This window comes from Clavelina lepadiformis, chromosome 1, assembly GCF_947623445.1.
Source record: "Clavelina lepadiformis chromosome 1, kaClaLepa1.1, whole genome shotgun sequence".
Taxonomy (NCBI): Eukaryota; Metazoa; Chordata; class Ascidiacea; order Aplousobranchia; family Clavelinidae; genus Clavelina; species Clavelina lepadiformis.
Window position 1 is genome coordinate 13,500,315 of NC_135240.1, and position 25,785 is coordinate 13,526,099.

The 25,785-nt window shown below is 36.0% G+C and overlaps 3 protein-coding genes across 5 annotated transcripts; 1 reads left to right on the forward strand and 2 right to left on the reverse strand.

Annotated features, from left to right (window-relative positions):
* Positions 1 to 1,557: 1,557 nt before the first annotated feature.
* Positions 1,558 to 10,279, forward strand: LOC143464583 (neuronal acetylcholine receptor subunit alpha-7-like). Of its 3 annotated transcripts, XM_076962460.1 has the most exons (16): positions 1,558 to 1,654; positions 1,794 to 1,970; positions 2,145 to 2,238; positions 2,399 to 2,544; positions 5,613 to 5,758; positions 5,845 to 5,889; positions 6,093 to 6,202; positions 6,531 to 6,711; positions 6,883 to 6,955; positions 7,042 to 7,236; positions 7,949 to 8,032; positions 8,177 to 8,289; positions 8,383 to 8,541; positions 9,039 to 9,118; positions 9,263 to 9,376; positions 9,573 to 10,279. In XM_076962460.1, the coding sequence occupies exons 4-16, from the start codon at positions 2,475 to 2,477 to the stop codon at positions 9,667 to 9,669; spliced, it is 1,467 nt and encodes a 488-aa protein (XP_076818575.1). In that variant the 5' UTR covers positions 1,558 to 1,654; positions 1,794 to 1,970; positions 2,145 to 2,238; positions 2,399 to 2,474; the 3' UTR covers positions 9,670 to 10,279. The 3 variants fall into 3 exon arrangements, with proteins under 3 accessions (XP_076818575.1, XP_076818560.1, XP_076818567.1); XM_076962445.1 differs by lacking the exon at positions 2,145 to 2,238 and having other exon boundaries at positions 1,559 to 1,654; XM_076962452.1 differs by lacking the exons at positions 1,558 to 1,654; positions 1,794 to 1,970 and having other exon boundaries at positions 2,039 to 2,322.
* A 140-nt stretch (positions 10,280 to 10,419) lies between these two features.
* On the reverse strand, positions 10,420 to 14,123 carry LOC143469083 (uncharacterized). The gene is made up of 7 exons (XM_076966645.1): positions 14,036 to 14,123; positions 13,098 to 13,183; positions 12,827 to 13,014; positions 12,635 to 12,756; positions 11,882 to 11,980; positions 11,207 to 11,325; positions 10,420 to 10,976 (listed from the first exon to the last, which is right to left on the reverse strand). Exons 2-7 carry the CDS (start codon positions 13,143 to 13,145, stop codon positions 10,791 to 10,793), a joined length of 762 nt encoding a protein of 253 aa, XP_076822760.1. The 5' UTR covers positions 13,146 to 13,183; positions 14,036 to 14,123; the 3' UTR covers positions 10,420 to 10,790.
* A 4,097-nt stretch (positions 14,124 to 18,220) lies between these two features.
* On the reverse strand, positions 18,221 to 23,990 carry LOC143446196 (sodium-coupled monocarboxylate transporter 1-like). Its single transcript, XM_076945731.1, has 13 exons — positions 23,716 to 23,990; positions 22,353 to 22,554; positions 21,570 to 21,687; positions 21,374 to 21,480; positions 21,152 to 21,267; positions 20,833 to 20,973; positions 20,556 to 20,685; positions 19,701 to 19,789; positions 19,413 to 19,525; positions 19,141 to 19,295; positions 18,909 to 19,031; positions 18,669 to 18,828; positions 18,221 to 18,558 (listed from the first exon to the last, which is right to left on the reverse strand). The coding sequence occupies exons 1-13, from the start codon at positions 23,889 to 23,891 to the stop codon at positions 18,368 to 18,370; spliced, it is 1,821 nt and encodes a 606-aa protein (XP_076801846.1). The 5' UTR covers positions 23,892 to 23,990; the 3' UTR covers positions 18,221 to 18,367.
* Positions 23,991 to 25,785: the final 1,795 nt, after the last annotated feature.

Genomic DNA, 25,785 nt, shown 5'->3' on the forward strand with positions numbered 1-25,785 from the left:
CCACTACGCTACCGAACCAACGATGCTAAAAGTAAAAATAAAAAAGGGATTCACAAAAATCGTTAAAATCACCGCTTATAAGATAATGGGTTCCTACTTCACATGTAAACAATTCAAAATGTTTGAAGTATTTTGCACATATTTGCCATCCAGGATTGAAAACATTAAATACGAAGCAGCTTAATTCACAACGTTGATAATACAGTACATGACGATCGATCAGTCAGTGGAAAGGTAAACAGTTTCTATAATTTTAAACATCATAGGCTATTAGGCTACAAACCGAAGTTTTGTTTAATTTGCCAGATTCGCCCGCTGTTGGCGTTGATCCGACTTAAACTTGGCGCGCGTTAATAAACTTGTCAACTTCATTCCTTCCCGATGAGAAGTGGGTAATAGTCTAGCTGCTAGACTCTAGCAGAACCGTAGCGTAAATCATTTCATTAAATCAAAGCTGCTAAACCGGCTCTTGACCCAGTTTTAACATGGATCCACACATTTTTCGAGGCTTGGCTTTGGCGACCGCTAACAAATTTTAAAAGACCGTGGCTTTTGAAGACTAAATAGTAATTTTTTGCTGTAGTTACAGAAGTATAAATTGTGAGAGACCGTTTTGGCCTCCAAAACATCTTAAAAATTATTGCACCCACATCACTCTTTTAACAACTAAGTTCATGTTCCACCAGATGACGCCATATAGAGCGACTATATAGTTTTTAATGTTTTTTCGGAGAACAGTTTATTCCTTATCAGTAAAAAATTAAGTTCTCCACAAATCTTGTTGACCGCCATGAGGTCAGCAGCCTGTTATACAGGACATCAACTTTTCAAGCCCCAAAATACATAGACCTGCATTTGTAGTTATATCTGGACGTCTTACAACCATAACTTCAAAATAGTTCTAAGCATGTTGTTAGTTGCCAACGGTGTAGTTCGCTTCTTTTAATTTGCATATAAAATGTTGACATAGTTAATAGCACTTTACTGGCAATACGGAAAGTAGGCTGACGTTATAGTTGTGATAAAATCACACATCAGAGGAAAAGCTACTTCTTGCGAGAAAAGTCATTGTTGGCAGTCGACACTTACGTCCTTATGATTTTTCGTGAATTAAGTTTGTTGTTGAATTTAATAAAACGGGTTATAATGTAATGGTTGCTGGACGAACAAAATCTTTCAAAAACATTTTAAATGCAGTCAACTAGATGAAATCAATAACTTGGTAATCTAAAATAATGTTCAAAAGTATTAGGTGTAACATCAAATGCCCTCTACAAGCGTTTTGATAAATTGAAACTTCATTTGCGGCTGTTGATAGACAGCGCAAGGATTATAATTACAAAGCACAATTCAATGTTTGATGAGCGCTTCTGCTTTGGTTTGGTTTGCCCTTTCCGCCGCTTTTTCTTCTCTAGAACTAGAACATCACATTCCAGGTGCCTATAATTCCTGGTATCTGCTGAACAGGATAGATTTCAGGCTATACTGATCTATATTACCATGGTTAACTACTACCTTAATGATTTCAGTTTTACTTTAGTATGACATCCAATAGGATAGTACAATATTTATACCAATTTGTAAATGCATGAACTGTGAGATCAAGGTAACTGCTGTTTCTTGGTTGACTGTTTATTGGTGTCAAAAATGAAAAGTAAGCAATGATCCTGTTGCATTCTGATAAGCTCTTCGTTCGCCTTTTTACTTTTAACTGGTTATATACATAATTAATGTTTAAAAACACCTACTTGTACTGCAAAAATCATATTGTTTTTTCCTTTTTTTCATTATAGTGATTTGTTGCACTTCACAATGACAAGTTTCCCATCTTTAACGAGGTAAACCACATTGACGCAGGGTGTCGGGCTGGAGCAAGTTGGCTTCCCTTTTTTACTTTCTTCGCACACATAAATGGAGCAACCAGCTTCAGCCGACAGCAATTACCGATATCCAGGGAAGAAGACAATTAGGTATGTACGTCATGACAAAAATTAAGATGGTCTCTGCATAGTATTATCCATAAATATCTCAGCTAATTTTAACTTGTAGTTTCTGAAGTGTTTTTACTTTCAGTTTAGCTTTTATATGATTTAAAACTGTCTGGTAAATGGCGAGTTGGTATTAAACTATATAAACATGTATAGGTAAATGACAAGTAGATCGAAAAAGGGATTTCATAAAGAGGAAAATAAAGATAAATATTTTAGTTAAGAGCAATTTGGATTTCTGGAAGAACTGGTGATACATGTAAAAATAATCGTATTCAAACTAAACAAAAGAAAAGTTGAAGACGAAGTAACGCACTTTTGTTCGAAATAAAATGTAAAAGTTTTACTTAATCTTTCAGGGATGGTTTGGAGAGAAGACAGTTAAGCATAATTTGGTATTCTATTTCCAGAGCTGACAAGAGGACAAAATAAGTTGAATCAACGCATAATATCTTTTGCACAGCGTTAAAACTTGTACATGATACAATGCACGAATCAACCTGGACAAGATATCTCGCTCTCAGCTACCTTACTATATCCTGCCTATTTATCTCAAGTAATACCATCTTTGCTTTTATAACTTTAGAATAAGTTTAACTTCTAAAAGTAATTATGTTTTTATTGACACCATCATTTCCCGGAACGAACTATATTAAAGCAGTAAGGTTTCCATCTAATATTAAGACTAAACGTATACCTTAAACTTGTAAGCTTGTGAAAGCTATTTGAACTTATTAAAAAAAATTTTCATTGTAATGTTACAAGCTTTCCATGCTTTCGATAAACACTAAACAGGAACTTTCAACTATTAATAGAAATTCGCTTCCTTATCTAACCGATATTTTGCCTTTCTATTTTATGGTCTTGAAAACGAATGTGTGGACAGATGAATTTCCGAACTTATCGCCAACTCAGATAAGAACTGTTTAGTAACTAGGGAATAAGTCCCATTTTTAACGCCATTTTGCTGAAAGGAATCAATTTCAAGCCCTTGATTAATGGCTGTAACGACCAACAACGCAAATGGGACAAATTACTTGCTTAAAATTAACTGCAATATCTCTGACCGCAGTTTCCTTTCATGTTTGTTGTGACATTAAACACTCTCTGGGGAAGATGGTTTCAAATGTATTGGATTATTTACAATACTTCATTTGTTTAATTGTAGTCTGTGATTTTATAAATTTTAGCTTTCATCGTGTAATTTGATGACAATTTTGTGTTAAACTTTGCACGAAATGTTGAAAAATGATTGGTGCCAATCATTAATGAACAGCTGTACCAATTTGGAAAAACATGTTTACATCAAGGTTCAAGTAAATAAGATTTAGGCATTGTAGAGAACTGGGTCAAACGTCTTTAAGCATATATGAAAATATTTTTACGTTGGTAACGGTTTTAGTACTTATTGACGATCGACACCTAGACAGATGCTTTTTAATTTTTCTAACATAACGTTTTAGTTTTAAAGGTTTTCGAAATTACTCTGTTTAGTGACATACTCCAATATAGAAAAGTCTTTTTATCTATAATATGTTGATGTGTTTAATTACAATGTTTTTCAATGAATTCTTTTCAATGAGAGCGTTTTCAAAACATAGCAATTCTGTAAAAACAACAAACCTCGCTTGAGAAAAAGGCCATCTACAATAACGACAGTGCAATTAGGCGGAGCATTTCTTATGCTTACACGAAATATCAAATAACGGACGCTGTTTTAGGATAATGGTAAATGTTGTCTGGGGTAGTGATACTGTGGTGTTCCTTCATAATTAAAAACAAATTGCACAATACAACAACTTAGTTTGAATGGTATGCTGCAATTGCAATACAAGTTTTTTTTCATAAAAGTTTATGTGTTGTGGATAGTGGTGAACAACTTATCTCCCGCACCCAGGTGGCACAGTGTGTAATTGTTTCATGGTATTTAACGTCGGACTGACAAAAGTCTTTGCACGACTTACACCAGGCAATGATTTTCCCCGCTCAAGCTCCGGTTACCGAGCTAGCTCAGTTCTTGACCAATTTCCGTTAACACACTTTTTTCATTTTAATTTGATTTTTCTGTGTGGTCCGAATTTACAATTATTCATCAGGCTCTCTCAGCTGAGCTGAGCATCAAATCCTTATCTCTCAAAAAATCAAATTGGAAGCATTGGTGGTTAAAAGAGTGCTTCTGCAACCAACTACTTTTCAACAACCATTTTGCTCTTGCTTCGTTTTCTCTTGATCCTGAGATTTGAGACGCAGTAATATTATTTCGCTGTTATCAGCTATACCCGATAATAATAATTTGCTCATAAAAGTCTAAGATATAGTTGTACGTCGCATTGAGACTAAGTATACATTACCGAAACGTCTGCAATATGTTTGCATCTACTCTGGCTCTGATGTTTTACTTCCAATTACTCGATTTTCCCAACATTTTGCTCCTAAAAACATTTTCGCTTTTTTATTGGGTTTCCCTTTTCTATGTGTCGAGCTTTGGGTACTGCATCAGATTGGAGGATATAATTTTGAATCTAAGTTTGGCTATACCGTGTCCTGCAACGATTTTCCCTCATTTTCCCGTAAAGCAATAGATGAATTTAATACTGAATGCTTCGAAATTTGGGCTCATCAAGTATAGAACCATATTTACGAATTGATGGCTAACGACTGATATCTTATGCAACGTTCCAGATGTTACAAGCGCATAATCGTTTTGTAATTAGCGTAAACATGATATTGACAAGTCATAATACCGTAGTTTTATTGCTTATTTAAACGTCATTAACTTGTAGACTAACTTCTAATATGGTAAAACGGAACAAACAGGAGTGTCTACTGTTCACACGTCACACTTTATATGAGAATAGTAGGGGGTCTCGAAGTTTTTTTTGTTATAAGGAAACATGGCTTCGTGTAGCATCATACAAACACACGGTTATACGAAAATTAAAACCAACTTGGTTGTTTAGCATTTCAACTTTCAAGAGGATACTTTTATAATACTTGTAGTGAACGAATATCTTTCTGCATGTCTAATGTATAGCGATTAATGAAACCACGTTCTGCGTCTGCCTTCTACCAACATCGCGTTGCTATTTGCCACAATATTGCATGAAACTGCGCAAGCAATTAAACTATAGGACCGCAAAGTTTCGCAAGTTGTTGGAAAGCTCAGACTTACAGTAGATGATGTTTAGCGCATAAACAAAAAAATTTTAATTTTATTTTACGATATAAGTCAAACATTTACATATGCAAATGTGATGATATCTATCTCAATCTCATTATGTGTAAAGGCACAGTAACAGTTTTTTCAATCAAATTACTAAGCGTATTCGGAAACGGTTAAGAGGATTGATTAAAAGTCAATAAATCTCTTTATATCGATCAAGAAACATTCCTCAATCGACTTGTTTATAACTATCTCCCTTGTAGAATATCAGTCCTTATCATTTTGTAGCATGTATAGTGTACTATACATACTACAATTTACTACAATATTACGTAAATACCAATACTATTACTGCAATACTACGTTAAAGGCCACTCTAAATCTGTCACTTATGCATGACAAAAATTTAGCTTTTCATGAAAAATTAGTTTGATTTATACAACGGAAGTTTGTGATTTTAGGCTGTGTGGGAAGTGCTGAAGAAAAACGATTAGTCGACTTCTTATTTACGGACAAAAAGTATGATTCGATGGTGAGACCAGCAACCACCTACAAAGAAGTGATCAATGTCACCTTTACACTTACACTGCAGCAAATCGTTGACCTGGTATGTTATGAGCGTATATAGGTGATTAATGTCCAGTCAATTGTGATCAGTGCTAGTTCGGTTGTTGATCACTGGTTGTTGATTAGGATGAAAAACACCAACTTCTCACAACCAGCATGTATATGGATTGGGTAAGACGTTTCTTTTTCACTATCTTTGGGAAGATCAAACAAAAGTTATCTTTAAATATGTTGAAAAGATAAAGATTTTAATTTTTTTGCCTTTTTTTGATGAAGCATCAAATCGCTTGTTTTTAATGGTTAGTTTTGAGCGAGTGTATTAAAATAATGGAAAAAAAATACATTAATTCCAAAACTTACTTGAAAATGATTAGAAATGGACAGACACATATCTACATTGGGAACCCGAAGAATACGGAGGAATAAAAGACATCAGGTTACCGGCAAAGAAGGTGTGGAAACCGGATATTTTAATATACAACAGGTAAGCATGCTTGAGGAGGCTTACAATTCCATTTAAGGGAAATAAGAAAACGGAAATAACCACAATGGTATTGTGAAACTAAACTAAACTAAAATTTCGTTTTTATAGACTTACTAAATTATGTATTTGTTATTTCTATTTTCAAACGGTCAATTCCATTTTCCTTATTAAAATTTAGCAATTATCGTAACTTATTGAATGTATTTCATTTCAAAGGTAACACAGCGTTAGAAAGGATCGCGCGAACACGTAAAAAGAAAATTATCTTAATAAAATTGATTCCACAACTGGATTCACATACATGTTGCAACTATTGTTGTTCATTTAGTGCTGTAGACGATTTCGACCAACTGCTGCATACCAACGTGATTGTGTCTCACGATGGGAACGTTAGCTGGTTGCCTCCTGGACTTTTTAAGACCACTTGCGACGTTGATATCCGATATTTTCCATTTGATGAGCAAAAATGCGAAATTAAATTTGGCACATGGACCCACCATGGAGGGCTGGTAACTGCAAAAATGTTACAATTTAATTAAATGAATAAGATGTTTTCCATTTCTACCGTCTTTTTTATTTGTAATTACAACTGCAGTTGTAGAAAACTGGGTATAACTTAACTAAAGCTATACATACGAAATATTCAAGTTAAAGATGAGTGTGTAAAACAAACATTTTAGGTCGACTTAATTGTTGAAACTCCTGAAGCCACCACAGACACCTACATTCCGAATGGAGCTTGGGATCTGTTATGTAAGTTACGAAAAATTATATTTTTCAATTGTTATTTTCTACGATTGTTTGGAAGCTCTGTTGACATTTGTTGTTGTTTATTGAAGCCATGACGGGTTTGCGCCATTCTTATAAATACGACTGTTGTCCCGAGGAGTTTATAGATGTCACATACACAGTGCACGTACGACGTCGGACGCTCTTTTATGCTTTCCATCTAATTCTTCCTTGCTTGTTGGTTTGCTCTCTTACCATTTTGGTTTTCATGCTACCAGCCGATTCCGGTGAACGAATTACTCTCGGTATGTGCAGTGGTTAAAATCTAGATTCTAGATGGTATAACTATAATCTGTATTCCTTATGCGCAACAATTTGTTGTGTGTTTTGCTGATGTATATTGTTTGATGAATGGTATTTAAGCGAATTTGCACTAGTTTTTAACGTAAATGCAGTAAAATAGGGTTTGAAAATTTGGCGCATTTAGACGAAATAAAATATGCTGCTAAAATACGATATGCTGTTGCATATCTTGTTTGTGCAGATGAAGTTTTAAATATTGTTTTTACACGTTTTGCTGGCTTTTGTATACGTGAGCATGAAATTGATTTGGCCACAAATCCAATAATTGCGTTGTAATTGTTTTCAACGCCTACTTATTCAACACTTTTATTTTTGTAAAGCCTGTTAGTAAGGCAATAACACTAATTTCGCGGCTGTCAATTTTGGTAAGATTGTTAATGTCGCTGTTTTGAAAGTTGATGCTATTTTTATTTTGATTGTGGCGTTCAGGTGTAAGTACAGTATAAGCGTCGTACTGTGTCTAGCTTTTTGCTTTTGTAAGACTGCAAGCAGATTTCTGACATTTTACCACACACAAAGTTGCAATCGAATTTAGAGCATCATCGCTGATAAAAAAAAATATTGCCGTTAGAAGTTATTAGATTTTCTTCTATTAAAGTCCGTGTATTATTTCCAAAAACATCGTGAAACTTGTCTATATTAACGTTTTGCTAGGAATCACTGTACTTCTGGCTTTGGTCGTTTTCTTGCAGCTTGTAGCGGAAGCACTTCCCCCAACAGATGTTATTCCTGTGCTAGGTATGCTTGGTTTCACATATTTTTGTTTAAATTATTACGCGTAACATAACATTTGCAAAATTTCATTGTAGTATCAGACTTTTAGAGAACATTCTCTCATGAATTTTTACAAAGTAATCAAACCAAATATTTATTTTCTTGTAGGAAAATTCTTTGCTTGCAGTATTATTATGGTTGCATTTTCTGTTCTGCTGACAGTGATATCCCTCAGTTTTCACCATACATCCACAGAAAACACAAATCGAATGCCAAACTACGTAACATTATTTGCTTATATGTTTGCACTGGTTTCCTGCTATAAATCGTCAATTTAAAGTGAACAGTTTACAAACCAAACTGATTGTACGCAGATTCGTTGGATCTTTTTGTACGCCCTGCCCAAAGTGTTGCACATGACCCAAGAAGGAGAAAATAGTTTTCATAACAAGGCTCTTAAGAGGGCAAAAGCAAAGGAAGACGAAGAGAAACAATTTGGTTACACCCAAAATGAAGAGGGCATGCAATTGGTTGTAAGTAAAGTTTGGTCGTTTTAAAAATACTTGCCATTTACCTGCAGCAAATATAAGGCAGTAATGATAATTAATAACAGCCGCCCATCATTCTTTGTTAGTTATAGTTGATGGTAAATTTGTCTTGCGGTTGATTTTAAATCCCATAGTACCCTAAGATCATATTCATTGATTAGGAAGTTTTTTGGATTTTGTACCAACGTTTATTCAAACGTGTAAGCAAGAAATTATACCGATTACAGCTGGTTGTGCAAAAAAATGATTTTCTTTAAAAGTTGTGCAAGCAATGAAACGAATTGAGAACCTTTAATTTAAAATTACGTTCTATATCAAATTGTAACCTTGAATCCATCTTATCAAACGTCCGAAGTTGGGTCAAATGCATACAATAAGCTATTATAGAAGTACGGGAGTTTATAAATTAGTAGACCTTGTTAGCTGCAGGTATACCTTGGATGTGATTTAGGTAACCTGGTATAATATCTTTGATTTCGAAGGTTAGCGACAAACTGGGAAAATGGCAAGAGTCAAATCCAAGCGAGGATCAAGGAATGACTGAGTTAAAGATAGCAAATGAGTTAATATTTTGAGATTTCATTTTACTAAATTATACTTTTGTAATGATAAAAGTTAGAAGAGCCGAAATCACAATGCTTGTTTGATTCTATTTCTTAATTTTAGCTGAGAACGATAGTAATCATTGTTATGTTGCAATGTATAGAGAAATGAAATCTATCTTGAAGGAGGTGCGCTTCATTACTGAAAGGTTACATAATGAGGACGAGGATGAACAGAGCGCGGCAGAATGGAAATTTGCAGCGGTTGTTCTTGATAAGTACGTAGATTTTATCCATTTATTATTATTATTTGTGCTTTTTTATTTCCATTATTCATTTTGAGTAAGCGATACTTTGAAGCAAATAACAAACATGTAGCTGCTAACAGCAGGAAAAATTTCTGTGTTATTTTAATTCTCTTTTTGCGTTTTTTGTTGCCAAAGCGAATGTACTCGACATCTTTATTTCAAACAGATTCTGCATTTGGGTGTTCTCCATTTACTTCGTCTTTTCGACTTTATTCACCATTGGAATTGCACCAGGGGTGCTGTCTCCCATGCAAAGTGACTAGATACAGCGTTTGCTTTGAAAAATGGATTACTTATCTGTTACAAACCGACTATCTTACCATTAGCTTGATATATAGCGATGTAGTTTAACCAGGAAAACGTTTGAAGAAATTAATTCAATTTATTGCCAAGCCCTTTTAGGCCTATAGCAAATTTTATAAATTTGCCGTGAATAGTATGATCTAGCTTTTGTACTCAGCCTATAAGTGCTTTACGTTTGACTGTCTAAGATTTTTTTACAAATTGCATTTATCCTCAATAGCGACTAGCATGTGACAGGTTTGTCAACCATTTATTAATAAAGTTTGTAATTTTTGGGTCAGTAGTGTTTCCATCTGCTGAGACTTGTTGTCAAGAGTCATATCAAATAGTCAATACGGTTAACTTTTGACCTGGAAAACCTGCTCAAGTAAACTCAAAATATTTTGTTTACATAAGTTGACATGCCCTTCACAATGCCTGGGTTTTCGCATATACTGTACAGTATAATGTTGACTATTACTGTAGTTTGGTGTGTTGTAGCGATATTTACATCTGTACCTTTTGTGCCTTACTAATGATGAAAATGGTGTGCGGTGTTTTTCAAAAGTTTCAATAAAAGTTAATGATGAACTTTGTTTACTAATTATATCATTCACGGCAAATGCACTGTATCTTGTGCCTGCCTAAAAGTTATTCCCAAGCCAAACTGTTAGTCTCTCATTTAAAGAGAATTCAGTCAATTCTTAGTTTGCCTTTCCTTCACGACAAAATCAACTTGCGGGAATATTTTTATTTGCTTTTTAAGGCATAGATTTTTAGAGCAGATTTACCCACGCTGATATATTAAAGAGTATAAGATGAGAAACTTTACTTTAAAGTCGCGAATGCGTTTGTGTAAGGTATAGCAGCAAATACACTGTGTTTTGCGAAATACGAGGGTACAATGAGTATTTTATTTGAATTGGAAACACACATTGAATTCACTCTTATTATTCTGCGAACTTCCACATGTTTGCGGCAGTACATTCCTTTGGTTCATTGCAAGCTTATTTGCCACCATGTCATTATAACTACAAATTTTACATTATGTGTAACTGAAAACGTTTTCAAAGTGGGTTTCTATTATCCAAATGCTTTGTTATCAATTCTTTTTAACGGGAATTGCTACTTCGTAAAACGAAGTGGTTGTTTCGATGCTATTTGGAATATTAGGGCGTGTATTGACCAACTTTGCTAGGTCGTGACCATCATTGTCACTCATCATTCGCAATTCGGTCCTTACCGTATGGCTAAATCGTGGAGGAAATGGTGATGGTGTTGGATGACTCTACAAACACAAGATATAGGACATATAAAGCTATTTAAGGTTGAAAAAGTGTATAACGTTCATTTGGTCTATCTGTCTGCTTACCTTACTCTTTAGAATACAGGTACAACCAAGATATATACCAAAAAGCTCATAAATACTTTTGCGGCATATAACAAATGCATTTTACGGGGTGAAGGGATTTATGATGCATGCACATATAGTTTGTAACAAAAAAGCATTTTAATTACTTTGTATAAATAGGAATCGACTAAATTATCATCATTGTTAAGCTGTTCATCAAGAAACCTGGCACCAGTGAATTCCTCCCAATTACGGTCGATATCTTGAATGTTTGCTCCATCTTTTGCTACAGTACAATATAATCGTTCAGTCCAGTGGTTCCGAACATGCGTTGGTAGAGTCAGTTACTAGAACTCGGGAGAAGCCTTCACAAAAAGTCAGGGCACTATGTATAAGGTTTTTCAACTTTATCTGTTTTGTTGAAGTACACTTTCTGCAACACAGGTTTTCGCAGGTTCGCATTTACTCAATGCACGTGGGATAAATATGTGTTTACTGTCTTTTCATTAAATTTAACCAAGTACATTACTAGGATAGTCAACAAAGAACGGCATCTTATGACGCTGGAATTTAAACAAGCATTCATCAGCGACTCACCACAGTTTGTTGCAGTTCTGCTGCAGAGTATGCATCTCCATAATTACTGCTATGTGATATTAGTAAGACAAAGAAATTTTTATTGCTAAATTGAGAAGGAATTGGAAAACCAAGAATTAATTTCAATAAAATTTACTTGTCAAGCAATTATGACTAAATACGTGTCGCAAAAAAAGTGAATTTGGCTTTAGAAAACACTGATTTTTTCTGCTTTCTTATTCTAAGCACCGCAAGTCATTTCTCACCTTGAACGGCCGTTATTAAAAACCGAGTCTTGCTTGACCTTTCGTTGTCTTCAGCGAGCAGTTCTCTGCCAGAGTAAGTTGCAATTTCTCGGAAACAGCCTAAACCCAACCCACAAGTATGGGTAAAAAAGGCAAAATACTTTGCCTTGGACGTTTATAACTTAACCCTATCCATACCGGGCTCGTGACTTTGCCATTTTCACTAGGTGTGGCCGACACCGCACACACATTTTCAATCGTTAATTACTCGAAAACTATACGTCGTAAACTGATCGGATTTTGACAGGTTTGTAGCAAAAACATCTGGTTTCCTGTATACATCATAATTGTAAAGTAAAAGAAAGTGAATTTAGTGTAAATTAAGTATTTCCACAAGTGATACATTTCTGGAAATTTTTCTTGTTACGCCGCGCCCCCGCTGTGCGGAAAACCAGCTGACCGCGAGAAGAGAACGCAAGAGAATAGTTAGTCGAGTTATCGATGCGTAAATGAGTAAACGAAAACGATTCGCTTAAATGCGGAGAGAGAGAAAATTTATGAAAATATCTCAAAAATTACAAACTCCAACTTTATAAAACAAACATGGACAGATGGCTGAACATTTTTTAGGAAAAGTCACCAAATTTCAAGTTTCTACAGCAAACAATGTAACTGTAAGCCAAGTTTTTCTGTGACTGTGTGCAGGAGAAGCCACACCTAGTGAAAATAGGGTTAACAGTTACATATTATAAAATGTAGGCTATCGTTCCTGACCTGGGTTAGCAGGAAGATTGTAGCTCATTATCGACTGCATATATTTTATCCACTGGTGATCTTTTTTTCCAAACATAGGAAGGTTTACTGTGTCAGCAACCATAAAGTTCACCCATGGAAACCTAAGAAACATTTCCTATGTCATAACAAAGTTGTATACAGTAAACATTAAGTGAATGTTTCTTAACTAACATTGCTTTAGGGTCAGTAGAATGATGCAAGTATGTGGCGATAAAGCCATTCAATGTTTTAACGTATTCGCTTCCAGTCGTCCAAACAGATTGCAGCGTTGCTGTGTCGTCATATGGCTCGAAATAATTGAACAAGTAATACCGATTTGCCAGTGGGGCTGCTGTAGAGGCTTTACGAATCGCTATTGCCTGCAGTGATAACAAGACTTCAGTAAAATAAACTGTAAGCCATATTTTTGTAAATATTTAATGTGCGGATTGTTAGCACTTACCTTAGCACTGGCAGCAAACGGAACGCGGTACAGTATTTGGCGAAGCATGACACGTTTGCTGTGTTGTGTGTATTACGCAAAACTTCCTGTAAATGCAATGTGTTTAACGTTGGTAAGTGGAAGCTCAGTAAATCGTTCAAAATCAAAATGTTAGAAAATAACGCTACTGACGACTAACATTACAATGCTTGAGCCATGCTGCATATTATTCTAAGTCTAATTTGTTAATCTTATATGTTTTTATACGTTCTTAAAATAAGAAATACAATACAGGTAACGTCCTGGGCTGGGAAAATTTGTCTGACTTATAGACGCTTGCGGCTAAGAGCTCTTAGTGACTAAAGCTTTTTTAGCCATTAGCCGAAAATGTACATGTAGGGGAGAATTTGGAGTAAAATGTTTGGTAATTTATTTACTCACGGAAATTTGCTGCTCTGCTAATCATTTTAATGCTTCAATACTTAGTTTCTCTAATAAACTTTGTGGTTTAGCATGACCAGTGGTTAAGTTGCTAGTACTCCTTTTCCTCACATTTCTTTATAATAAATAGCAGTTTTGCCTGCGATTAACAACGTGACGTGGCAGTTAGCAACTAACAGCTAGTGGTGGCATTACCACGTCCTTAAGCGTTTTAGTGCCATTTCATGCTGCTTTAAGTTAGGCATTGAGACTGCCGCACGTGTTTTCATTAATTATCGCGTGCTTGCTGCATTCTTTAATTGATTATATTTTCTGCTTTTCACTGTTTTAACGTATGCATCAAGATTCGCAATCTGTTTTGTTTACGTTCAACAGTGGACTGTTTTCTTACTGAATCGTTAGTAATATAAGTTTGAATATGCGTTTACTACTGTTTCTACGTGTGGTTTCTGTGCTGACAGAGAAGAACATGCAACCTAACTTTAGGATTTTAGGAAGTCAAATAAACAGCCACATACGGTCAAAGACTAATGCCATCCGGTTAACGCTTAAGTTTCCAACGCAAGCAAAGATGTTTTCTCTTCTAAAGGAACATAAAAGTCACGCCCCAGTAAATTTGTCTGAACTAAAACTGTCCAGTGCGCACACAAGGCCGTTTACCATAGATATCTTATATATAACTACAAAGGTAAACATGTATACAACTACTACTATTACTGCTACTACTACATATGTACACTATAAACATATGTATACTACTACTTATGTAAACTTAGTTATATATCCGATATCTATGCTAGTTACAAGAAATTTTCTGCCACTTTGTAGTGTATGGGAGAGCAGCTGGCATAGATATCTTATGTGCAGAGATCTTTGGAGAAAACCCAACGTACTGTGAGTTGACTCTTATGAGCCAGTTTTCATCATTCCAGTTTCGTAACTAGTGCGTAGTGGTGTAGCCTGAAAAGTTTTAGTCAAAATAAATATATATGTAAACAGCAAAGTACGAGGGGTTCACAACATGGAAGATGTCAAGTACATATAGGACTACAGTACTACACAGTTACATCATGGCCTGCAGTGACGCCATAACAACAAATATTTATAACCTACCCGCAAACCTGTAATGAATATGTCTACATACACAAGAACAAGGTCTTATTGAACAACTAGAATATGGTTTTTGCAAATTAGCTCGCGTTGGTATCATGCTACTTACTGTAAAAAACAAACTTTGAAATAAATTCATAAAAACTAAGTAAATTTAAAATTCAAATAGGCGACATTTATATCAATTTAATTTGAATCATTTAAGTCCATGATAATTAAAAAAATATTGAAAATAGAAAAATTTTTTAGACTAACTCAAATAAGTTCGATCTAATTTGTTTTAAATCATATAATGTTTATAAAAAGTGATATACTGTATATTGAAACATCTGGGCCAATAACATTTTAATTACGGCAACGATTAATGATTTTCACTCACACCACATGTCAAACATACTTTAACGATTAGCTTGTGTGTAAAAACAGAGAAACACACACATGGGTTCGGTGTGTGTGTGTTTGTTTGTTTTTTAATTTAGTTATTATGTTATCGTAACGTAACACGTCATTTTGTGTAGAATAGTTGGGACATGCAAATTTATAATATCTCCCTGTTATCGTACCCTCACTTGGGCCACAGAAACAAAATTTTAATTCTTGGGATAGGGTTTCTTTTCATCATCCGGATGTGCTAATCTTAATCGATGCGGTTATCTGGAATTGTTATTTTATCACGCTGTATTGGTTAGCATTTTATTTGTTGTTCTCCCACAGACAATGACGAAATATAAACTACAGAATAATTTACATTGTTTTTTGTTATTGTATTGTATTTTTTTTTATCGCGCGTACGTATTTTCGCTGAAAAGAAATAAAACATTTAAAGCAAACCCTAAGTCGGGCGTGTAAACCCACTTCCTGTTTTTAGTTCAATATTTTTGTCTTAAAAGATGGATTACACGGTATACTGAAGTTCGCGTGGTTTTGTTAAAGTGTAGTGTTTTAGATTACACTGTCGTTTTGTTCAGGATAAGCGTTTTTTCTAGAGCAAATTGCTTAAACGCATATACCGGATGAGCGTATAACAATGCCTGACAAACTGGATATGCGATTAACCAATTTCTCTGCATATCGCACGCTATTAGAACCAGGGAGTCAAACCGAAGTGGAAAACGGCTTAACTCCGGTTCAGGTTTTACAAAATTTTATTTTACCGGTTCTACTCCGGTTCAGGTTTACATCAGGTGCACACATTCATTCCGCTCCGGGTTTAGGTTCAGCATTAAGCTTGCTATTTAACGATTCGCTCCGGGTTCGAACAACATTATCCAGCTAATTACACCGCCCAAGTAGCAATTCGTTACCTCAAGGAATCTTATCATGAGTGGGTATTTCTTAGTTTAGGTTTTCTACGTTTTGAAGTAAGCAAAGGAAAAACGTTTTCTATAACTCTTGGATGAAAATATTGTACTGAAAAAGTGGTTACAATTGGGAAAGGTTCGACTCCGGTTCGTTTTTTTCTCTTAGTCGTCATTTGATAAAGTTCGGTTTAGATTCAGACAAATTTGATATTTTGGATTCTGATTCCGGTTCGGTTTTCAAAAAACATATCCGCTCAAACCGGCTAAAAGGTTCAGGTTCAGTTTTGGTTCGACACCTTGGTTGGAACTGTGTATCCGACGGTGGCCTTAGGTTTGGGGGTCCGAGGCGAGGTATGGCGGGATTTAAGTTTGGGGGCCCCAAAATTACGGAAACAATTTATTTTATGGGGTCTGGAGGACATGCTGCTGACCCAGAGAATTTTGAAATTATACGTGATCTGAAATGAATAAAACTTTGCTTTTCTTTCAAAAATGCCAGATATTTCTTCGTGCATTCCTTTTCAGTAGATGGATCCCTAAATTTTGCTCTATGGCAGGGGTGGCCAGACCTGCTTCATGCTCGAGCCGCATATAACATATTCCAGTTTTAAAAGAGCCTCAACACAAACACAATAAAAAACACGAATTTATTCACTCACAAAAAAGTGTAGCTATTGATTAACATTAGTGCTGCATGGTGATACTATGAGTCTCCACCTGGGCTTCACCAACTTCTTTTGCAATTATTATTATAACCGTAACCAAGACTTAAAACTAGGTCAGCCCTGACGTACAGCTTCAATCTGATAGTTTACTTAACTACAGTGTACAAGTTAGCACACTTCTGTACAACAATGTACTTTTTGGAGTGTGATTTGATTATTACTAACAATGAGTCCATTGTTAATACGTGTGATAGAACGCATTGTTTCATAATCTGATCAAACACCTCGTCTAGACCGGGAAAATTGCATGTCTAATTCATCAATGCTAATTCATTAAAGAGCCGCAGTTTGGCCACCCCTGCTCTATGGCCTCGAAAATTTCACACCCTTCACTTCTTTTTTGCTATCGAGCGTCTAATACCTCAGAGGTTTGCTAACAGAGAACACGAATTTTTCTTCGTTTTGGCAAGATGTCTTAAATCACGTAAGCGTTTGAACATCAAGCTATATGAATCTCAAAGCAGGAGGAGACCAATTTATACGGAGGTTCGACTTACACAATTTTCCTCTATTCCAAATAGAGTTAACACAGCTAACTATCATGAACTAGTGAATGACTCCTGTCTTGAAAAAGTGCGACTATAGTTAACAATAATATTCGTATGCAATGATTGTTTTTTTTAGAGCGTGAGTAGAAATAGGAGAGCCCGTTGCGGGGGGGGGGGGGGGGGGGCGAGGTCACCGCCTTGCTTGCCTAACCCTAAAGCAACTACTGTGTGTCTCACAATTCGATAATGCAATTAGCGTCTATATGTGTAGCGACAAACATGTATCCTACTAAGGATTTACGTTTAGGCTATACGTGTATAATTAGTTACTAGATGTATAACACGAAGACGAGAGTAAAGGCGTATGGGGTGTAATTTGCTTTTGTACTTGTAGGCCTCAATATTTTATTTCTTTTGCTTTGCAATGCATATCTATATAGCACCGAGGTTGTAGTTGTGCGAATCACGTTCGATATTCGGAGGAGTTATACGTGTCGTTGCAATACTCTTGAGCAAGGCGTTTAACAACACTTGCTTCTGCTCAGTGGTCCTGGTGAGTAATTCTAAACTCTGGTAACATCACAAGTTCATTTTTAAAAAAAATAAAAAATCCATTTAAGATGTATTTGTCGAAACTTGCACGCAGACAACCTTGGCACCTGGGGCTCGATAGGTGAAGAAGCATAGAAAAGTTTGGACGTGCAAACACTTTGCTCAGTGAAAGGGTAAATATTTTCTTGGGTTTTATCCTAGCATGCAATGCCTTCTCGTTGCCCTTTCAAAATTTCACGTTACCGGTAGATGTGCATCTTAACTAATCGAAGTAAAGACACGTGCGATAACAACCTGACCATAGCATGCGTTTTCTCGCGATTGTAGTGCTATGCAGCAGCACAATGCATGTGTAGTGCAGGCTACGTTTTACCTGCTATGCTTTTTGCAATCATGAGAGCGACGACAGTTTTGCAAATTTGCAGCTGAATTAAAAGCGAGATACCATTAAGGGCGAGATCTCTACGGCTACGCTAACCGAATGGATTTGAACTTCTTAACACTGTAATTACCACCACATTGTAAGCTTATAACTTCAGCAATTTTAAATGGAGATTTTTTGTACAACAGCCAATTTTGTTTTAAAATGCGCTAAAGTGACAATGCGTTTTGAACTAAAATATAAAAGTCGCTGAAATGGCAGGCTGCTTTATTTTAAACAAATGTAGTGCCTTCTACTTTTCTAGTAGCGGCTGTCCACCTCTGCCGTCAGCATTGTCCAATATAATCTCGTCTTGACGTTTCCCATGAGCGTAAGCATCTTTTTTGTGCTTGACGAAGCAGCCTGTGGTTCCGATGCAACAGCAGATATCGCCTGGGTAGGCTAATAGTTTAGGATCGACATATTTCTTCTCGGCCCAACCTCCTGTTTTTGAATAAAATTGGATAAAAATTGCTGGCACGTCAGTTAATCAGACCGTTTATCCGATTACAATGCAATCTCTACATTTTTGCCCAAAAATATAGGCTACCTACCGGTAAATAAGCTAATAATTATTCCGACCCCCCAGGTGATTAGCACCAGGAAAGTGCTATAATGGCAATACGACAAGGCGTAAAGAGTATTACCAAGCACGGAATCGTACTGAGTGGTGACATTCTTAGCTTCTGCTAGCGGTATGGTTATGTTGAGGGCCTGTAAAAGGTTTTTGATGAGTCTCAGTTTCTCCTTTCTAGATACTGTTTTACTTTATATTTTGTTAATTAAACACTTACTTCACAACCGTACGTGGCAATTGGTAGCGGTCTGGTGAATTCTTCCAATGGGGGATATATGAAGGATCCTATGGTAAGCCATATCCCGGCCGCAAGGCCAATAAAAAGGCCACTAAGTGCACCCTACATGCCGCGAAAACACAAACATTCAGTATTAACCGACTATCTTTTGTTTTTGCACGCACGATCTAAACAAGATTAGTAGGACAAACATAAATTGAAAAATACTTACTTTAGAGTTAGCAAATGGCGTGAAAAATGCAAGGCAAAATAAACCTAACATAGGGCCTCCAATGACGCCAAACATCTTCAAAGCCATGGTTAAAATTTTATCCATAAGAGACGCCAAGAAAGCTACACCAAGACCAAGTAAACCGTACACCACAACTGCAAAAATCATATACATTAAGCTTCTAATCACCTCTGAATCCTACAACAGGATTTTAAAATTCATACTAATCATAATAGTAATTTGCAAATTGCCAAAATGTCCCATAACTTTACCTAAAATTTTAGAAAGTAAAACAGCCCGATAAGCAGTTATGTTTGGAAGACAAGGTTTTAGCAAGTCTATCCAAGTGGTGCAAGCCAATGCATTTATTCCAGTGGACACAGTGCTGCAAAAACGTTTCGTAAATTAAATTCATTAACAAGATTATTTATCACATCGAGATATTTTGTTTTTTAAGTTGAAAAATTATGAAAAATTAAAACGCATCTTATGCAAGCTTTAAAAAATAAATAAATTCCAGTAATGTCGTACTATTTTTGGATTAAATGAACGCACTTTACCTCAGTGTTCCGCTGAATGCGCTTGCGACCAATAATCCTGGTACACCGGGAGCAACACTTAAAATATCCATCACAAGATAGGGTATAAGCTGAATTAAATATTGAAGTACATATGTAAGTTTTGTCATGACTTGTTACTGCTTTTCCGTAAGTACTGGTAACGGTCAATAGATACAAAGTATATACGTGATACTTTCGTAAGGTTTATAACACTACAGCGATGGGGCCCCTCCTGCTACTTGCTTGCCATACCAAGGCCTAAGAGATGTAGCCAACTCACACCTCTGTATCGGTCTTAAGAACGTGCAAGTGTTATGTACAGTCATGTTATGTGAACGGCGTAAGCTTTGTTTTTGCTTTCCTCAAAAACATTTTCATAATTGACAATACTCCAACTGACCCAATTCTGAAAATTTAGTATTCCGAAACATTCCCCAATCTATATAACGCGTTCGTTAACTAGAACATGCTGAGAAAATATGCTGGGAAAATATACAATAATTATTCGAGATTATGTTTATGTTTATGTCTATGTCTAGAAGAGTGGATCAGAATTTTAGAACACATACTTTTCAAAATTGCAATGCCATATTGCACTTTTTAAAAGGGGACCGTCAATAAAATTACTTAAACCACAAATAATTTCTTAGCGACAGTTTTACACTTCAATATCTGCGCTATACGTTAGCAATGTAATTCGTGAAATCATGAACAACTATAAAATACATTTATCGTCAACTATTCCGCACCTTTTATGTAATTAAGTCGAAAGAAGGTTAACACGCCGTGCGTCATATATATGTAACAAAATGTTAAAAACAACTTTTAAACTTTTTGATAATTAGTTCCTTTTACCTGATCCGATTTGGTGACTTTGCCGGAAGTTAAGGGATCGCACGAGTGGTATACAGCATACATCACAAGGCCCGACATACAGGCTAAGCCCAACACGAGGAAGAGACCAATATCGTTCAAATAAAGAGATCTAATAAACATCATACAAATTGTAGTTTGTTGTCTCAAGAGCCGTTATCTCAATTAGTGACAGCAGCACAACAGAAGCATATAGCTGTACGACATAAAGCTGAACAACTGATTCCATATATACGCTAAAAATCCTAGTGTTTCTTACAACTTAGCTTGTCCCAAGCTGTAGCAACTCAAACAACGTTGAATCATTGACTGGTTAATGGCATACACAGATAACCACATCAAAGTTCCACCAATCAGAATTGACCAAAAAGAGTGACGTATGCGTGGATCAACTTCAAAGCTGCAAAATTTGCGCAAAAAACTTTGTCATTTACTTCTACATTGAAATCTTGCGTATTAAATATGACAAGGAATTGTTATCATAACGATATCTGTTTTTGACAAATCTAAGTTATTGGGCCCATTTAGTCTATAGAAATCAAAGATTTAATAATGAATGTAGCCTAAACATCTGTTACTGAAAGAAGTCGATTCTTCCGCCTTCCGAAGCAATTTCAAAAACTCTGTTAAGTCCACCAACATCCATACTTCCCTTGCCGATGATTGCTGCGAATCCGATCCACATCACAATGCACTTTATCAAGTGCATAGGCGTTGTATTAAAAAATCACCACACTCACAGGAAATTTCATCAAAATTTGATGGACAATTAGTGTAAACTTATAAAACGGTATTTATACCTGCACAACGTCATTCCACACAACTGCTTTCATGCCTCCGATACTGGTGTAGAAAATGCACACAAGCGCTGTGGCGACTATAGACACAACCAAGCTTAAACCAGTAACTGTAAAATAAAACAATGAAAACCTCAAAAAAGAAAACGTTTTATTGAGCTTAAAAATTCAGTATAACCAACATAGTTGAAAAACCTACCTTTATTAAGTGCAAGGGCTGGCATGTACATAACCATACCCATGTAGATAACTGTTTGCACAACAAAGGTGCACGTCGCCGCTAATCGAACAGCCCGATTAAATCGCATTTCCAGATACTGTGTGAAGTTTAAACATTCATCAACGTTTTTTTAAGCAATTGCCAAATATTTTGGAGATAGTCAAAAAATGTTTACAGCCGGTCTCCTTTATTTAGGGCTGTAGTTTGTAAACCATTGTTAAAACAACTTTGGATTAAATAGATTTGGGTTTATAAATAATAAAAAAGGAAATCAGTTGGTCACCAGCATAAACATTTTTTTGGTTGCGGTCCTGCATGTGAAAAGTTACCGAGAGCAAGACCAACGGGAACACGTACATAAACCAACACCGAAGCAATCCCATACATACTATACAAAAAGATAGCCACCCTAAATATTTTGTCAATATTTCAACTATTTTAAGAAAAATGTGTGGATTGGGATAATGATTTTGGAAAATATACTAACGAAATTTTGGAAGACTCATACTTTTTGAAGGGTATGCTAACTAGGATCCTTATTACGTTGGTTTGGAATTTTCTTGCGTTGTGATTAATTAAGATAGGCAACCAAACAAACTCTCAGGTTCGTATAGCTACTAGTTAACTCATTCTAAATGTATGTAGAAATGGATGGCAATATGCAGCCCTGGGTATATTGTGGCAGATCAAATTCAGGGCCCTTTGATCGATTTCGAACCAACATTGCATTACTCATAGTAGGCTAGTATACATTAATCGCACCTCATACGTGGTTGAAACTCCCAATTTGTAGAAAACTGGAAGGAAGACGTTGGCTGTTATGATCGCCACCAAAGTATAGGACAGAAAGAACCACCAAAACATGGTACCATAAGTATATACTTCAGCGGGAGTACCCAGCACTGTGATTGCAGACATGAAGCTGGCGGTCAAACTAAGTGCCACCGGCCAGCCACTGAGGGACCTGCAACGATTTAAAAGCGCAATAAAATATTAAATTTGTCAGATCTTATCCAAAAAAAAACAACACAAAATATGTAGTTGTTGTTTGTGAATGTTTCTTATCCATAATATTAGCAGAAATATTAAAAAATGTGCTTGGAACATATACATGTAGCCCAAGCTCCCCTACCCGTACGACATAAAGTTCTTTAGCTATGAAGTACGAAAAATAAATTAGAAGGGCTTATTTTACAATTCATATGAATGACGACTTCAAGAAATGTAATACACCCATTTGCTAGTTACGGCCGCCATCTTGATTTGGGTGGCAAGATTTTTTTGATCACTTATACTTAGCATTGGAAATTGTCGGCACACTTGATTCTTTTTTAAATTGCAAACTTTCTAGGCATCGGCTTGCAAAGATTTTGCTCAGGTGGGTAGCATTTAAATTTCTTAACATAATAAAGAAAAACTAATGAAAAAGCTTTCCTAGTTTTCACTTGACAGTGCTTTGAATCCTACGCATTGGTGTTGTTCGACATGAGATCACGTTAAGAGAAGCACGTGACGTGAAATTCGTAAAAGTTAACGACGTATCTACAGCGCGTAACATGTGTAATTTTGCCTTGTAATTCAAGCAAAGTTTAAAGAATTAAACTAGCAGTAACTATAAACTAAATTACTTTTATTACACGCGCCGCAGATACCAGTATCACACAAACTCTAAGGCATTTCATGTCGCATGCTTCGCTGATCACGTATCTAAACGTCATATCGAAAAGGTTCAATGCGTGGGATTCAAACCGCTGAAAAATAATAACTGGGAAACATATTTTCAATGTTTTTGTTTATCGTGTAAAGAAATTTATATACTATTTGCCTGCGCGAAATCGTTACAATCCGATCCCTAAAACGTTTGCAATTTAAAAAAGAATCAAAGTGGGTCGACAATTTCCATTGTTAAGTATAGGCGATTGAAAATATCTTGCTACCCAGACAGTAACTAGGAAAGGGTCTATTGGATGGTAGGCTACTGTATTACATTAGTGCACTTATTAAATAAAATTTATTGAACAAAAAAATGCTGAAAACGAAAAGTAGAGATTATCCATCTTCGCTTGTTGACTGCAGTATGCAGCCTTCTGAGAATTTGCATTTCTAGTAACATAGAATAAATTACCTTCCAGCTAAACTGTAGTTTTCTGTTGACTTTTTATTGCGGTCTGCAATGGCAAAGTATAACCCAATAAGAGCAGACACAAGAAACAAAGCGCCAAATATTACATAGTCGGCCACATGGAAAGTTTTTTCGCTGTTTGCAGTATATATTATGGAACTTGAAGTAGTGGACGCCATTACTACACCTTTATCATCAACCTGCAAAATCAAAATTGAAAAAATAACAGTTGAGTCCAGTTCGCTTATGCACGCTGTTATGAAGAGCTGAATTAGAAGGAGTTTTGACATCGTAATCTTTATGCTTGATCCTATTCTAAGTAAATATTGGCCTGCCTAAGCGGACTCGGCCCCGATAGAGTAGGATAAGGATAAGGTATATGGCAAGCTGACAAAACTTAAAAAATTTTGCATCGCGAAATTCAGTTTATATAATATAGTCTAACTAACTAAATGTACGTTGTCTATGACTCCATATTATTACAAACATAAACACCTACCACAAGTTTACACCTATTGTTCGACAATATACCTATAGAATACTGTACGCAACTGTAAACCAGATATGCTTGAAAACGCTGTAACCGTATTGAATAAAACAATTTTACTAAAACTGTAGTAGACTGTCGTAATTTTAACTAAACAACACGTTTCTAAATCAACTTATTATAAATTCCTTTTTTCTACGCCTTAACTGACCATAACTGCAATTTTGGTTTACAAACAAAACGTTCGACAATATTCTCACGCGAATACTTTTCGCATTTTCAATCAGCTCCAAGTAAACACAATACTGCATTGCCGTAGGCCCCTCTCGCAAACAAACAAGTGGTTACATACAGGCAAAGCCTGGTCTTGATAATTACAGCTATTCTACTTGTTTTTACGATGTGCCTATCAAAAACAAGGACATCAATTAAACTCAAGGTCACTTAAAGTGGAACAACAAATCAGTCGTCCTTAAACAAGACACACTTCATATGATGCAAACAAACCAAATGCCGCAGTTAACTGGCATTAGCCTATGATTATACTTGGCTGACTATTCTGGATAAAGATGCTGCATAATAATAGGCTTATGCTTTTAAACCAAAAGCAATTCACACATTTCACATTTTGTTAAATAACCAGTGATGATAATCAGTAATCACTGATGAAATCTTTCCTTGTAATCAATAGCTACAACAAACATTCCATAAAAGCATGTTGGCATGGTTAATGCATACGCTTGCGACAAATTTCGTTGTAGAAAGTCGAACGGGCTCTTGGAATGTGCACTTACAAATAATTTGCCGTCTATGTTTGAAGTTGTAGCAGCGCGTTAGCAGAACTCCAACGTACTGTTTTCGCACGCACATACACATTTTGAAACTAACTAGATGAGCGATTACAGAACTAAGAAAATACGTATCGGTTCATTGCACAACCGTGCCATCGATAGAGTGTTAGCAGAAATCGCATGCTTTTGTTCAGCTCCATAGTAGTTTTGGGATTTAAATTTCTGCTTGGAAATCTGCCGTTAATGAGATTCCTTACTTCACATTCTAATCTCTCCACCTTCAATCCTCCCCTACGTCATTTATCTGTTCTCGGTGCCAGATCGACTGTTACTCTCATATCGGGTTGGTCAATCACAACAGACGCTGTTCTCAACCTCGATCTAGAAAATCTATTGAAACGCAGATCTCTGGTCTCTGGAACCGAACTTCCGTGAATATTTTGGATCTCGGCCGTGTTGTTAAGCAATGGCGTTTCAGAGTTAAATTTTTTTGATCACTCAGCGTTGCCGGTATCTTTGTACCAAGATTGTGTGATAAATGATAACTAATTAAGAGTCAACACACAACTACAAACACCAAGTTCTAAAGTAAACCACGTTCAAAGTTCCAAATTCACGTTCACGTTCACGTTCAAAATAAGTTCCAGTAAACTAATTCGAAGCGTACAAACAACGAACCTACGTCAAAACAACTTGCCTTCGTGATTACTTTCGCACGTGCCATGGACGTTGTTTTTGTTGTCCCAACGAAGATCAAGCATATATGCCTGCGGCATTAAATTGGTTGGAACGAAA

Bases quoted from the DNA above. Each gene is read 5' to 3' on its own strand.
- LOC143464583 (XM_076962460.1), top strand. From the start codon at position 2,475: ATGCACGAATCAACCTGGACAAGATATCTCGCTCTCAGCTACCTTACT. The intron at 8,542-9,038 runs GTAAGTAAAGTT...TTGATTTCGAAG, and splicing joins AAGAGGGCATGCAATTGGTT to GTTAGCGACAAACTGGGAAA. The intron at 9,119-9,262 runs GTTAATATTTTG...TGCAATGTATAG, and splicing joins GAGTTAAAGATAGCAAATGA to AGAAATGAAATCTATCTTGA.
- LOC143469083 (XM_076966645.1), bottom strand. From the start codon at position 13,145: ATGCTTCGCCAAATACTGTACCGCGTTCCGTTTGCTGCCAGTGCTAAG. The intron at 11,326-11,881 runs GTGAGAAATGAC...ATTGTACTGTAG, and splicing joins TTTAATAACGGCCGTTCAAG to CAAAAGATGGAGCAAACATT. The intron at 10,977-11,206 runs GTAATTAAAATG...TTGTGTTTGTAG, and splicing joins TCGATTCCTATTTATACAAA to AGTCATCCAACACCATCACC.
- LOC143446196 (XM_076945731.1), bottom strand. From the start codon at position 23,891: ATGGCGTCCACTACTTCAAGTTCCATAATATATACTGCAAACAGCGAA. The intron at 22,555-23,715 runs GTAATTTATTCT...AAATCGTTGCAG, and splicing joins AACTACAGTTTAGCTGGAAG to GTCCCTCAGTGGCTGGCCGG. The intron at 18,559-18,668 runs GTAGGTAGCCTA...ATTCAAAAACAG, and splicing joins AATTATTAGCTTATTTACCG to GAGGTTGGGCCGAGAAGAAA.